The sequence below is a fragment of the Cyphellophora europaea genome (genome assembly GCF_000365145.1).
Source record: "Cyphellophora europaea CBS 101466 unplaced genomic scaffold supercont1.3, whole genome shotgun sequence".
Taxonomy (NCBI): Eukaryota; Fungi; Ascomycota; class Eurotiomycetes; order Chaetothyriales; family Cyphellophoraceae; genus Cyphellophora; species Cyphellophora europaea.
This window is the reverse complement of record NW_008481809.1, coordinates 1,167,540-1,181,446: the sequence shown is the minus strand read 5'-3', so window position 1 is coordinate 1,181,446 and position 13,907 is coordinate 1,167,540. Positions and strand designations below refer to the sequence as shown.

Here is a 13,907-nt window from a genome sequence, read left to right as displayed (position 1 = left end):
CTGGGGGCCACACAACAGGTAATCCGTGTGATAGGATCTTGCATTTAGTGTGGCACCAAATCGGATGGCGTGTTGAGAGGCCCCAGAGTAAGCATCAGTGGTCGCTGCAGGCGAAGGCGTGGCGGCGGATCGACGTCATTGCATGCAGCAAGCCTTTCCACTCAAACCACTCTCTCCCTGCTCCCACACCCACTCGATCGTGACCTGATCCAGCGCCAACTCCTCTACCAGCCCACCATTCCTGTTCCGCTACCCACTTTCTTTGTGCAAGACTGCCTGCTTCCCGAAGTCTTACTTGACTCTCATTCGCCGCGCCGAGATACACACTCGAAGTCTCTCGTTTTGCTCGGTATTCGCGCCACTGCTCGCCTCCTAGCCTTGCCGTAATCGCCTCCGAGTGTCACTTGCGATGTGGCAACCGTCATGAACGTTACTTTTCATGTCTAAAACTCGCAAGAAATATCAGGGGAGGCCGTCGCAGTGGGTGTGCTCAGCATGAATCCGGCCAGATCTCCACGACCTGGTCGTCCACCCAGTCGCGCCCAATCCTACAAAGCAAACGATGACAACAACCACGTAAACGCGGCAGGCGCATCGAAAGAAAACAAGACAATCAGCGAACCCTCGGCGTCATCGCTCGGACAAGCCCACACAGGGGCCGTCGTACACGATGCCGCGAGTCTGGAAGCTATGAGGATCAAGATGGCTTCAGCCCTGGAGAAGAAACAGCAATTGATGGCAACCGCGCACGTCAATAATGCCAGCAACAAAGCCAGAGAACGTGGCGGCACCGAACAGTCGCCAGCTGTATCTCAGGCTGACTTGTCTTCGGGGGACGAGTCTGTCGTCTCAGGCACGATGTCTACGGACTCAGCACGTACCATCAGGCCGTCCGCCAACGTGACACCCGGCTCCATCAGGACGCCCTCTTACCCGTTCCCGCGCATGCAAATGAAGCTCAGCCGAGGCTTCAGTCACCGGTCAGGGCCAATGCATAAACCCTTCACTCTACTGTCGCCTACAAACGAGCCTGTGGACAACATCTCCGCTTTCGCGATGCACCCCGACACCCGTTCATCAGCCGATACTGATACTCCCACCGGACGTACGTCAAACATCAACCAGATGTATAAAGACACGACATATCAAATGCCTGACCTTTCTGAGATCATCTTAGCGTTGAACGCTGAGCCTGGATTAGACATGTGGTGGGCCAACGTTTGTGAGATCTTGTCTGAAATATACGGAGCCGATCGAGCTTCATTGGCACTGCCGGGGGATATCACTGACCTGGAGAATGTGCCCTGGGGTCAGAAGGCCACCTTTAATCTAGCTGGGAGCGACGCATCTGGGATGTCGGCACTTGACTCGTTAGGCACATCTGAAATGGATTTCAGGACCGCGCATGGTGGTAGGGAGGATACATCTTCTGATCTAGCTTCCCTTTCTGCGCGGCGGCCGGCTCTGCAAAGTCGACATTCAATCGCTGGTCCCCTGCCAGATATTGCGAGTCGCGCCCGCCATCGTCCTGCGGGCCCCTTGCGGTCGAACAGTAGCATGGACCCCCAGACGGGTGAGCAGCAGCCCTCAGCAACGGCAGCAACAGCAACAACCACAACGGCAGCACCCAGATTGACCCGACAGGCGCCTACGCCCCGGACTCAGTCTACGCTTGACGTCCCGTCGTCCGCACCCACAGATCTAGCGTCAGGCGAAGACAGAGCTAGATGCCTTGTATTCAGGGCCCTACAGCCTCTTGAGCAAGAGATCGATCCATTACTTGTCAGGACTGGCGTTTCGCCGCTATTTGGAAAGCTGACACCTGTTGTCTTAACACGGACTTATAGCGAGGACGCTTCGGCACCCTCTCGGTCACAGCCAAGCGACCCTGTTCGCTCGCCTGAATCAGCAACAGACCTGAAGGGAAAGCGCCGCCCTGGCGAACGGAGCGAGCGACTCTCGTCGATGCGCTTTGTCGATGAGTATGAACAACCTGAACCTTCTCCGTGGTCTCAAAGCCCGTCGCCATCGCCAGCCGCGAGACCAGATCCCGCGGAATCACCCTTCTTCACTCAAAGCACGTCAGTAGACGAGACCGCTTTCACAAATGATCCGCCACCGTATGATTACTCCGCAGAGGCAAACCAGAGCTTAAGTGCCATAGGTGGTGATGGAGCAAGAACATTGGTCCACATACCACTGATACAACCGTCGAGAGGCCCGATGCCTTCGACTTTGAGATTTCCAATTGCTGTACTCTCGTTCTTGTCACCGATGAATCCCTATCCAATGACGTTGAGATACTCTCTTGCCTATCTACTGCCTCACCTGGCATGCTCATTCTCCCTGGCTCAACAGTACAGCAATCTTCAGGACCGTGCACGTGGGGGCATTGCACAGAGACATGAGGCATCATTCGGCCTGGGGGGTACATTCTCTGATGAAGGTTCCGAGTTGGAATTGGTAGCTGAGCTAAGTGGTCAATTGACCCAAGACAAGGAGAAAATTCCTGTATCGCTCCCTTCGGGAGAGCCCAGTCCACAAATGGAGCGCAGCAGGCTGCGCGAGAGTCCAGCCTCTTCCATCGTCAGCACTCCGCTACACGAGCATACTGGCTTCAGCGCGGGCCTTCCACCAACCCCAGGCCGGTCAGGCGCAGAGATCGTGGAAGGATACTTCTCAGCAAAGCGAGCAAAAGGCGGCAAAGCCGCGACTCCGTCCGGACGGAAATCCCTCGAAGCCGAAGCCTTCCACGAGAAGCCCGGAAGTGGCTCTAGAGCATTGTCTAGAAGAGAGGCACCGCCCCCCAAAGGGCATGCTGAGACTTCCGCGCCTGTATCGCCTCGACCGGGGAGTCAGACCTCGGAGAGTGAGTTTGGCGATGTGTCTGGAGCACTTGATCGCTACGAACATGGTCTGCGGAAGTCGTCATTGCATCGCAGCTCTATGTCGAGAGAAGAAGGCGAAAAGCCACTACCGGACCTCATTTCAACGCTGATGTTGAACGCGGTACCATTGCAGCTTTTCCTGGCGAAGCCAGGTAGCGGGGATCTCGTGTGGACGAATCGAAAATTCGATGCGTTCAGGAGTCAAGGCGAGGGACGCGTCAGAGATCCATGGAAGAATGTCCACCCTGACGACCGCGGCGGCCTCATGAAGCTTTGGGCTGACGCTCTAAAGTCTGGCAGCCAGTTCACTCATTACATCCGGGTCAAGCGGTTCAACAGTGATTCGGATTTCCGATGGTTTGTGTTCAGAGCCAGCACCCTCCTGTCGAATACCGGCAGGCTCCTTTACTGGATCGGGTCGTTCCTAGATGTCCATGAGCAATACATGAAGAACCTGGAAGCAAGCGAGCGCGAGTCTTCAATGGCCCGCGATGCTAAGATTCGAGCTATGGCTGATGCAATTCCGCAAGTCCTCTTCGAAGCCACTGAAGGCGAGGGGATTGTGGCTGTCAATCAACAATGGCACACCTTCTCCGGTCAAAACCTGGAGGATGCTCGAGGCCTCGGCTTTGCCAGGCATGTGCATCGGGACGATCTCCATAAATGTGGGATTCTCTCGCCGTCAGATGCGGCTGCTATCAGTCGAACACCCACAGAAAGCGATTCAGGCTCGAGTGGCTCATCTAACAAGACTATTGGCCAGCTACCGGTCAAGAAAAACCTGTTCTCTCCCGACTTGACATCGTTAGACCGCATGATCAAGCAAGGCTCAGTCACAGAAGAGCGAGACGAAAACGGCCGTGTATCATATTTGACTGAGATTCGTTTACGCTCGAAGGGAGGCGAGTATCGTTGGTTCCTTGTGCGGCTGGTCAGAGTTGACCCTGCCTTGCTGTCGAGTGGGCGTGCCTCCTGGTATGGCACCTGTACCGATATCGAGATCCGCAAGGCTTTGGAGCGCGAGCTGAATCAGGCCAACGAAAAGGTTCATTCGGAGATGGAGTCCAAGACAAAGTTCTTCGCAAACATGTCGCATGAGATTCGCACACCTCTGAATGGTATCTTGGGAAGCATGCCCTGGCTGACTGAGTCTCCTCTCGATATCGACCAGCGACGTACGCTTGACACCATCCAAAACAGCGCCAATAATCTTCGGGAGCTCGTCGACAATATTCTGGATGTCACCAAAGTTGAAGCCGGCAAGATGACATTATTGCCCAAATTCTTCCATGTGCGGACTTTGTGCGAAGAAGTAATTGATACTGTATCGTCCAGGGCTATCGAGCGTAACCTCGAACTCAACTACTCGCTCGATGCCAACGTGCCGATGAACGTCAAGGGCGATCCATTCCGTGTGCGTCAGGTTTTGCTGAATCTGCTTGGAAATTCTGTCAAATTCACTGAACAAGGTGAAGTGCACATGGCTTGCACTCTACGAGAAGACAAGGAGGTCAGTGCTACAGGTCTTCAAACTGCTTTACTCAACTTTGAGGTCGTGGACACGGGCAGAGGCTTCAATGTTAACGATTTCCAACGACTGTTCAAGCAGTTTGGTCAGATTGGCATGGGCAGTAATCATGATGCTGGCTCCGGTTTGGGACTGTTCTTGTCGAAACAACTTGTCGAGATGCACGGAGGCGAATTATCTGTTCGGAGTCAGGCTGGAGAGGGTTCCACGTTCAGCTTCTACATCCGTGTCGAGCTGCCGGCACCTGGCGAGGAAGCGACCTCGCCACAACCTACGAACAGAGCTCGACATCGGCAGAGCTCGTCAATGAGCTCACGATCCCAATCCGATACCAAAACTTCGACCATGGTTGCTGGCAAAATTCCTGTGGCGCCTTCGGCTGTCATCCAGACCCCTGGCCTCTCAAGGTACATTACTTCTCCAGAAACGCAGTCACCGGACGTAGTGCCGCCAAATGTCGTGTCTCCAAATATGATATCGCCCCCCATCACTTCGAGTACATCAGCTCAGACATCGTTCCGTTCGGATTCTGTCAGCCATGGTGCGACTCTATCGCCAGCATCATCACTTGTACCAACACCAGAATCTCAACGAGGCAAAGACAGCGTCTCCAAGGATGTGCCCTATCGACTCAATTCTACGGATCGACAGCTGATGTCGGAACAGGCCTTGGCCATGCACCCATCTCTTCGGCGCACTCGGAGTGACAATGATGCTGCTATCATGGCTGATCAAGCACACCCTGCCACGTATTCAATCGTGGTAATCTGCCCAGCTGAACACGCACGAGCAGCCATCAGACAACATATAGAGCATGTTGTGCCTCTGCAAATTCCCACCAATGTCACGACAATTGCAGACGTTGGTCAATTCCTGGAGCTTTTCAACGGTCCAACCTCACCAACCTTTACGCACATTGTCCTTGACATACCTGCATCTTCTGATATCATGCTATTCATGCGGCAATTAAGCATGCAGCCTACCCCCCCAGCTCTTGTGATCATTACAGACCACTACCAGAAGCGCGACATCCAAGAGGACTTTGCAGCACTCACCGCTTCTAATCGGAAAGCCTATCTTATCCATAAGCCGGTCAAGCCTTCGGTCTTCGCCATGATCTTTGACCCTGCCCAGCTACGCAACCTTAGCAAAGATCGCGCCCGGGAGATTGCGCAAACATCGACGGACAATTTCCGAAATACTGCGCTTTCAGTCAAAGAGGCCATTGGCAACAAAGGTCACCGCGTGCTGCTCGTCGAGGATAGTGACGTGAATCGCAAAGTGATCTGGAAGTATCTGCAAAAAGTGGCCTTGGAGAACGACGAGGCGCGCGACGGGCAACAGTGCGTCGACGCTGTTCTGAGCCATCCGCCTAACTATTACTCGTTGATCATCTGTGACATACAGATGCCCAATAAGAACGGCTATGAGGCATGCATGGAGATCCGGCAGTGGGAGCGTGAGAGGAGCCTGAAACCGGTGCCCATCATGGCATTGACGGCGAATGCGATGCCCGAGGAGAGGCAGGCCGCCGCTGCGGCTGGTTTCTCCGACTACATGACCAAGCCGGTGGAATATGGCTTGTTGGGGACCATGATGGTGAGATTGCTGGCGGAGGGAATGGAGCACGTCTATTTGAGGGACCGACCGCTGGAGATTTGAATCACGCCTCACGGTCCAAAATACTTTGATTATGGCGATCAGATATGCTTTTGTATGGAGCGTGCATGCTGGACATGACAGCGTGCAATTCAGCGAGTTGAGCATACTACCAGTGGGAGCAAAGATTGAAAGACCAGAGGGGGAAAAGCGATTCGGTTTCAAACACCCATGAACCATTCTACCGAAACCAGGCGTGTTTTTTTTTTCTGTCTTCTTCTTCTGCTTCTGTCCTCTTTTCCCAGAGACGACAACACAAACACATTAATGAGCAACGGAGAAAAGGAAGTAATGACGATGCGACGGGCATAGCCATATATATACTATGGCAAGCAAAATGCGAGGAGCCTGAGCAGGAGCGTTGGAGAGGAGGAGGGGTCCGAGTTAGGTGGTAATGACCGGGGAAAGCGGGAGAGGGAGGGAAGGAAGTAGAGAGGAGATAGATAGATAGGGTACAAGTATCTATAGACATGAGAACATGCGACTCATGGTATGACTGAAGTGAAGCTTGTTGTGACGAATAGATGAGACGGAGAAGGTAGACATGGTTTAAACGTGATCAGGGTAGAGACCATGTGTGCAGAGTAGGGAGTAGTAAGTAAGCTACGTTTTCATTAAAGACGTGGAGATGTTTCTGAAAGTGGATTTGTCTTTATCGAGACTTGCTTTTTTCTTTTCCCTTTTCCTTGATAGTCGCGATACCCTGTTCAGATCCAGAAATGATGTGTGGAACGGTTGATGCTTTCCTGAATTCGTTGCCCTTTACCCATTCAGGCAGTATGTGGGCTGTGTTTCTACTCAACTTCCGCACACTGGTCAGGTCTGGGAGTCAGCAGTTGGGGAGGGCAATCGGTGTCCAGATGACGCCGCGGAAGATTTTTGGCAGACATAGCCAGCGGAACGAGCTTCGTTGAGTTCTGGCGCTGCACTGAGTGTGTCTCATGTTACAAATCAGCGATAGAAGCCTGTTGGGCGGCGCAGTCGTTGCCGCGCGTGGCTTGTCGAGAGCGAGATGTCCTGTACGCAGTAGTTGCCTGGAGTGAGGCCGGCGCCCCCCTCAGGTCATCCTCCTAGACACCCTGCCTTCTGCCGTCAAGACACCTCGCGAGCATCCCTCGTGTCGTTGCCTGCAAGGTATCTGACGTGCGGGAACCACGCAGCACTAACTCACCGGTTAGCGGGCCGTACCGCAGGTCTAGCTTGTTCAGCTGAGTCTGATTCGCCTTTCAACGACCGGGCTTCGACTTTGATCAAGGGCACGCCATCGATGTCGTGAATCTTTGCGGCGGCTCACATTATTGATGCCCGGTGCCAAGAAGGGTTGCCGGAGTCGAGCTGAAGTTGAGATGAGCACTCAAAATTTGAGGAGAGGCCAGCCTTGCGCACGGACCACGAGTTCGGGCCCAGCTCGTGTCGAGTGTGGCATTGCCCCGAACAGCTTTGACGGAGCGGCTTGTTTGCCGAAGTGATGATGCCGTGAGTTGCCTGTTACTCGTGCTGATGCTGAAATAGGATCCTGGGCTTTTCGAAGCAGCTAAGCGTGGTGTTGCTGCTCGTCAAGGTCAGTGTCAGCCTCAAAGTTCCGGGTTGTTCTATGATGCTATGCCGCATGGTGTCCGTTCAACTCGCCTCGTTGTCCAAGGAATGAGTGGGGAGGCCGACGACTGAGCGTTGAGATGGTGCTCGGTCATCGCCTAGGACAAGTACAGGAGAAGAGCACTTACCAGGGGAAAGCTGTGCTTAGGGCGTTTTGGCCTTGCTACCGCCGGAACAGCTCCCTTTTACCGGCCCAGCTTGACCAGCATTCCCGGCACCCTCAGCGCCTTACGACCTCTTCATGATGCCCGATACAAATAGGCTACGGGGAAGCGGGGACCGCCTACAGGGGCGAGAATAGGTACCGAGGACCGAGTCTACGGGTACGTTGACTCCCTACATCGGTACCATGGCTGCCCTGAACAGGGGCCTTAACTAAAACAGAATTCGAATTAATCGGCTGGACCCGCGCCTACGAAAGAAGCCACGAAACTCATCTCTCCATACCCACCAATCCGAACTTTGCAGAGGTGCCACCAGTCCCAGCATTTTCATACATTCTCACCCTTTCACGGTCTGAATCATCCACCTGCTCGGATAGTGGCCCCCTCACTCGCCCTCAGCACACCCACCAGCGCCCAAACAGGCTTAGGCTACGCAGACCAGTGCGGTACAACCTAGCATGGTCCTGCAAGAGGAGCCCCGGCTCGTCACGCTCCAGGGTATGCCCACCCGCACCTGATCCCCCTCTCTCCCAACTCCCACAGACTCACCTCCGGACCCGGACAGGGATCCCTGCCACCAATCGACCGGCCTCAGCATCGCACTGACCGTCTCCTTGGGTCTCTTGCAGCCGCCCAGAAAGCACGGTCGCGCAAATGCAGGTCCCATGCGTAGTTGCTGCAGGCAATTCGGCTCGGCTTGCGTCTGCACGTCATCAGCCACGCGATCACGGCCCCGCAAGCGCGGCCACGGCGTGCCGCTGGTCGCAGATCGCTGGTCCGACAAAAGCAGCAACTTTTTATCCCGCTTTTGGGGGGTGGAGCGGAACTTAAGCTGGGGCCGCTGGCGCTCGGACACTGCCACGTCAACATCGCCTCGGGCATCTGCCAAGGCTGAACTTGATCTCGTCTCCGCGCGAATGGGAGTCTTGGAAGGCAATGAGGCGCTGTGATTTGCTGTAATCGGACGACATGCCTCGAAAATGTTTCAAAGACATGTTTATGTGGTCAGGGCAGTGAATGCGGGGAGATACCGCTGGTCGTCGCTCCACCTGTGTTCTCGCAAAGAGCCAAATCGGATGTAGTGACAGATGTCAACATGCCGCTTGCTAAGGTTGTTGTAGATTACAATGAATGTCAAAAAGAAATGTAGGAAATTCGTGTCGTCGTAAAGTCGTAAATGTCGTAAGTCGTGAATTTTAAGAAGCGTGCCGGGAGCGGCTCTTGGATGCTTTCGCGTACGCATCCGAGTGATGTCGCTCAGCCTTGGATTTCACAGATCTGGCAAATTGTCAGGAATGATGGGCAGTGGTCCGTCTCAAGGGCGCTCACTGAGTCGTCTCCTTGCAATAGTCCAGGTCTCGCCTAACCTCGCGAGCGTCCTCGACACCCTGCGCAAAGTTTACACGGGCCGTCTTCAAGCGCGCACGAGCCCTCTCCTGCAGCTCGCGCAATTCGCGCTCCTTTGAGTTGAGCTTGCCAGAACTGCAGAATTCGTCAGAATGTTGTCACAGTTCGGCGAGGCGTCAAGTACTTACTCTTGCGCCTGCTTTGCCAGGGAGCGATCCATGGTGATGGGATCGAAAGCGTTGTGCATGCGTTTGCTGAGCATCTCAGAAACGTCACGATCGCTTTCGCGGTAGACATCGTAGTCGGAATGAGATGGAGCATGCGAGGTGGAGGATCGTGCCGAGTACGATCTGGGCGAATGACGAGAGCCTTGGGAAGAATAGACGCTCGAATCAGAGTACTCCGGTGGCGACATGGCCACGCGCGAAGTCGGGTATGGCAGAGCAGGAGCTTTGGAGGGCATGGTGATGGGCAATGTTTTGCTAGGAGGGGCATAGTGAACGCCATGGCGAGAGTATGAAGCAGCCATGATGGTGTGTTGGGATGTTGCTGTGCTAGGAGGTGATATGATGAATGCAGACTGGTACTTGGGTGTTTGGAAACTCTGGACAGGGTAAGAGTGATGAGAAGGAAGGAAGGAAAGACAGACTCCCGTCCGGCACCAGGCCACAAATTTATAGGCGCGAGCGGGAGGGCCTTGGACCGCATCGAGGGGATGTTCCTCGAGGCGGGCCCCTCAGAGCAGCAACGTGACAACTCATCAAGCATCAGGGGGTGACGGGACCAATGCGGAAGCTGTTGAGTATCTCATCATCTCATCCTGGTGTAATGGCATCCACTTGACCCCGCTCCGGGTGACAGAGGTCCAATCCGAAGGGGCGTCGGAGAGGAAGGCGAGGCGGGGGGAGGAGGACCAAGAGACCGAGTGGCATGGACAGGTCGGCACGGCAGTCACAAGGTTGGAGAAGGCCAGTCAGACACGAGGGATAATCTCTCAATGACATGGACCAGGGTGGGGGGTGAGCAGAGAAGCAGAGTTTTCGAAGAGGGTAGCGGCAGGAAGCGAGCCGAAAGAGCGGACGGCAGACAAGGTCTGGACAATACGGCATTGTGGGCGGAACATGCAAGTAGGGATTGGACGGCGGAAGGCAGGACAAGTCGAGGATGAGCATTAGTCCCGGAATCCAGACGCTCAGCGCTGCAACCGACGCAGCCATGTGGATGGTGGTGTGGGAGAGGGAGAAGCAAAGAGTGGTCGAGGAGGATTAGGGTGCTGGCGGGCACGATTAGCCTTCCGCAATCACACACCGCGCAAATTCCCCAAGCCGAGCCCATGACCCAAAAAGCAGCAACCGCCGCCGTTTCTTTGGGACAAGCGCCTGTGGCCGGTCGAGGATCCCTCCCTCCCCTGGTCCGTCCTCGGTAGGTGGTGAGCTGGCAATTTGACGCACGACGTTGAGCGAACAAGCCAGCCTCGCGCACTTGGGCCCAAATATGCAAATTACCCTTCCAAGTCCAGACTGCGTCATTGTAATTTACCCGTAATTACCGCGGATCCACCGTCCGATCGGCCGTGAGCAGGGACCATCATGTCTCTGCCTTTCCGGAAGGAGTGTCCGCAGAGTATCCGCAGAGTTGAACAGTGAGGATATAGTCACAGAAGGCGCAGCGGTGGGAGGAAGGAGCGAGGGCCCAAGTACGTGGGAAGACAGGTCCTTATCACGTGGTTGCCTTCTTTTTAAGGCGGGATTCTATGTCTCCTTTGTCCCCCCGCTCTATCGCTCGTCTCTTCTCTACCTTTCTGCTATCGCTCTTCCCATCACGCCCGCGAACCTCGAGGCTTTATCCGCGTCCTGTTTAGCCGTTTCCATACCCAGAAGAACTCTCTTGATGCCCACGCCGACCTCTTGTGAGCCCGTGGTTTCTTGAATCTCCCTCATCGAGGCCTGGATCTCCTGCTGACTGAATGCTTTGCTTTCGTGCATGATGTAGCCGAGCTCATCGTAGGTCTTCACCACCGCAACAGGAATGTCGGACGAGAAATTGTTCCAGATACCAAGTTGCTGCATCAAAGACCGGTCGCTAGTGGTAGCTAGGATCAGCAACTTACGGTCCTGCGGTGGTTGTTTGCGCAATAGCGTGATCAGGGTCTGCAGAATGGGATTGGAGAACCGCGGGCCGATGGGCACCCATTCCAGAATGTTCTCAATGCTATCCAGCACCACGACCGAGGCTGGAGACTTGTATGCATCCATAAACACCTTGGTGAGCTGCTGTATCTTCATAGTCTCAGACATGCCGACCATATCTTCGGGCGAAATAAGTTTGATGAAGGGATATCCGCTGTCGATCGCAATTTGCGCTGCTAAGGCTGTCTTTCCACTGTTTGGAGCCCCGTGAAGGCAGACCGAGAACACAGGCGTGGATGTCGAGTTGCGGACTTGGCTGACAAACAAACGGCCCTCTTGCAATACGTCTTGGATATATGGCGAGAAGTGGATGATGCCGCCGCGTAAGCAATTGGCGAGCTCTTCTTCACTCACACCAAACGCAGGTTTGACCTCCTCGAGTGCATGCTGGAAATCCTCTCGGTTGACCTTCATGTTCGCCACATCGTCGGAAACACCGGCCACCGTGCCGACCTTCACGTGTCGATTGAAGGCAAACGAGGTTGCAGACTTGACCAGACCACCGATCTCGGCACCAGAAAAGTTCTTGGTCTGCTTCGCGAGTTCGGCCAGGTCAACGTCCGAGTCCATCACATTGTTGGTACGCATCTTGGTGGTGTGGATGTTGAGGATCTGTTGTCGACCGTGCTCATCCGGAAGCGAGATCTCCATATGCACCTCAAGACGGCCAGGCCGCAGCAGGGCGTCGTCAATCATGTCCTTTCGATTCGTCATGCCGATGAGGAGGATGTTGTTGAGTTGGTCCACGCCGTCCAGCTTCGACAGGAGCTGATTGACGACGCTGTCGCCAACACCAGTGCCACCACCCGCACCACTACCACGCTGTTTGCACACGGCATCGAGTTCGTCGAAGATGATGATATGTAGCCCTGACTCATCGCCTTTCTCTTTATACTCCTTCTCGGCATCCGCAAAGAGTTTCCGAATGTTCTCCTCAGACTGGCCAACGTATTTGTTGAGAACTTCCGGACCGTTGATTACTTTGGGCTCCCGAGCGTTGAGCATTTTGCCAATTTGACGAGCGATTAACGTCTTGCCAGTACCAGGAGGGCCGAAAAGCAGCATGCCTTTCACGTGCTGGATTCCGAGTTTCTCCACCAAGCCAGGAGGGAAGATGCGAGAAGCAAATGCGCGACGAAAGATGGTGCTGAACTCGGCATCGAGACCACCAATACCCATGTCCTCAAATTTGAAGTCTGGCGCGATAATTGCGTTGGCGGCCGGTCGACGGGTGGACGCTTTGATGTTGATGCTGGTCTTTGCGTCTTTGAAGAAGTTCATCTGAGTATGAGGAGTGAGTATGCCCCGCGATCGTGGGTCGGAGGCAGGCGGCGTGGATGACGCCTTCTCGTTCAAATCCATCAATTGAACTGTCTTGATGACAAGGTTGAGTGGCACGCTTCGCAGGTCCATAAGGAATCGCTGTCCGGGGGCAAAGACCTGATTTTGAAAGACCTTCGAAACCTCTTTCGCTAGATCATCCTGGTCGTATGGTGTTTGTGGGGTCTTTGTTTTGCTGGCAAAGCCAACTTCGATATCAACTGAACCTAGATATGCCTGTGAACCCTGACTGAAGACGTCGTACACCTCAACCTGCACCTGGTCTGTCAAAGCAATTCCCATCCATGATCTTTGTGGTTCAGAAAGGCCGATGGTTCCGGGTTGGAACTGGTCGATCGGTCGCGCAGATACGACGAACATGCCATTGACAAGCAAAAGGACGTCAGAGCCATCGCGGGAGGGTGGAATGTCTTGAGTCGACACCGCAACTCTATGGGTCAGTTAGTAAACGAGCCATTTGACCCAAGAGAAGGACTCACAAGTTCCGGAAGGTGAAGGTATTATCTGGGCTTTTGACAGGCGTAAGAGACCACGACCCACGTCCGTGGCCGCCAGAGACTGGCCGACGTGCGCCGCTTTCTCGCATGGCTGGCGGGTACTGTTGCTGCTGTGGAGGAGGCCGAGGAGGTCCGCCAAACGCACCGGGCGGTGGCGGTCGTCGATCGTAGCTCGGAGGGCCCTGCGGCGGCGTATCGCGACCGCGACCCCCAAACAGATCCCGGCCGTATGACATTTCGTGTGGTAGTGCGGAGTTCGAAGTTGAGGTGCAATGTACCCAATTTATGGATGGCGGATCTATCAAGGCTGCCTGGACCGCCGAAGGACACGTATTCCTAGCCACGCACGCCCACTTTCCAAGGTGGGTCGATGGTGCAAGTCCTTTCTACTCAAACACTGGCTTTGAGATTCGGTAAGAGACAGAAAACGCCGATGTTGCTGCAGCATGAAACAGTAAGATGGTGAGGCTGTGACGTACACTCGACGCCGCCACAATGAGGCTGAATCGTGGGGTATTTTTCGGGCACCGCACCTGCGCACGATTTCTTTGTCCTTCACGGCATATCTCGGTTCGCTTAACGAGTTCTGTAGCAGATCGCCTGGCTGGCCTTGAGCCTTTGTGGTCTCAATATACCTATGGTCCCTACTGTTGGTAGACCAGGCACCTCAGAACACTTGGAAATGACCCGGCAATTAA

At 54.5% G+C, this 13,907-nt stretch overlaps 3 protein-coding genes across 3 annotated transcripts; 1 reads left to right on the top strand and 2 right to left on the bottom strand.

Annotated features, from left to right (window-relative positions):
* Positions 1-495: 495 nt before the first annotated feature.
* Positions 496-6,078, top strand: HMPREF1541_03331 (uncharacterized protein; the record flags this gene model as incomplete). Its single annotated transcript, XM_008717683.1, has 1 exon — positions 496-6,078. The coding sequence occupies one exon, from the start codon at positions 496-498 to the stop codon at positions 6,076-6,078; it is 5,583 nt and encodes a 1,860-aa protein (XP_008715905.1).
* A 2,953-nt stretch (positions 6,079-9,031) lies between these two features.
* On the bottom strand, positions 9,032-9,711 carry HMPREF1541_03330 (uncharacterized protein; the record flags this gene model as incomplete). Its single annotated transcript, XM_008717682.1, has 3 exons — positions 9,032-9,113; positions 9,165-9,317; positions 9,371-9,711. 3 exons carry the CDS (start codon positions 9,709-9,711, stop codon positions 9,032-9,034), a joined length of 576 nt encoding a protein of 191 aa, XP_008715904.1.
* Positions 9,712-10,975: 1,264 nt separating this feature from the next.
* HMPREF1541_03329 (uncharacterized protein) lies at positions 10,976-13,445 on the bottom strand (the record flags this gene model as incomplete). The annotated part of the gene is made up of 2 exons (XM_008717681.1): positions 10,976-13,142; positions 13,192-13,445. The coding sequence occupies 2 exons, from the start codon at positions 13,443-13,445 to the stop codon at positions 10,976-10,978; spliced, it is 2,421 nt and encodes an 806-aa protein (XP_008715903.1).
* Between the last annotated feature and the right edge of the window lie 462 nt (positions 13,446-13,907).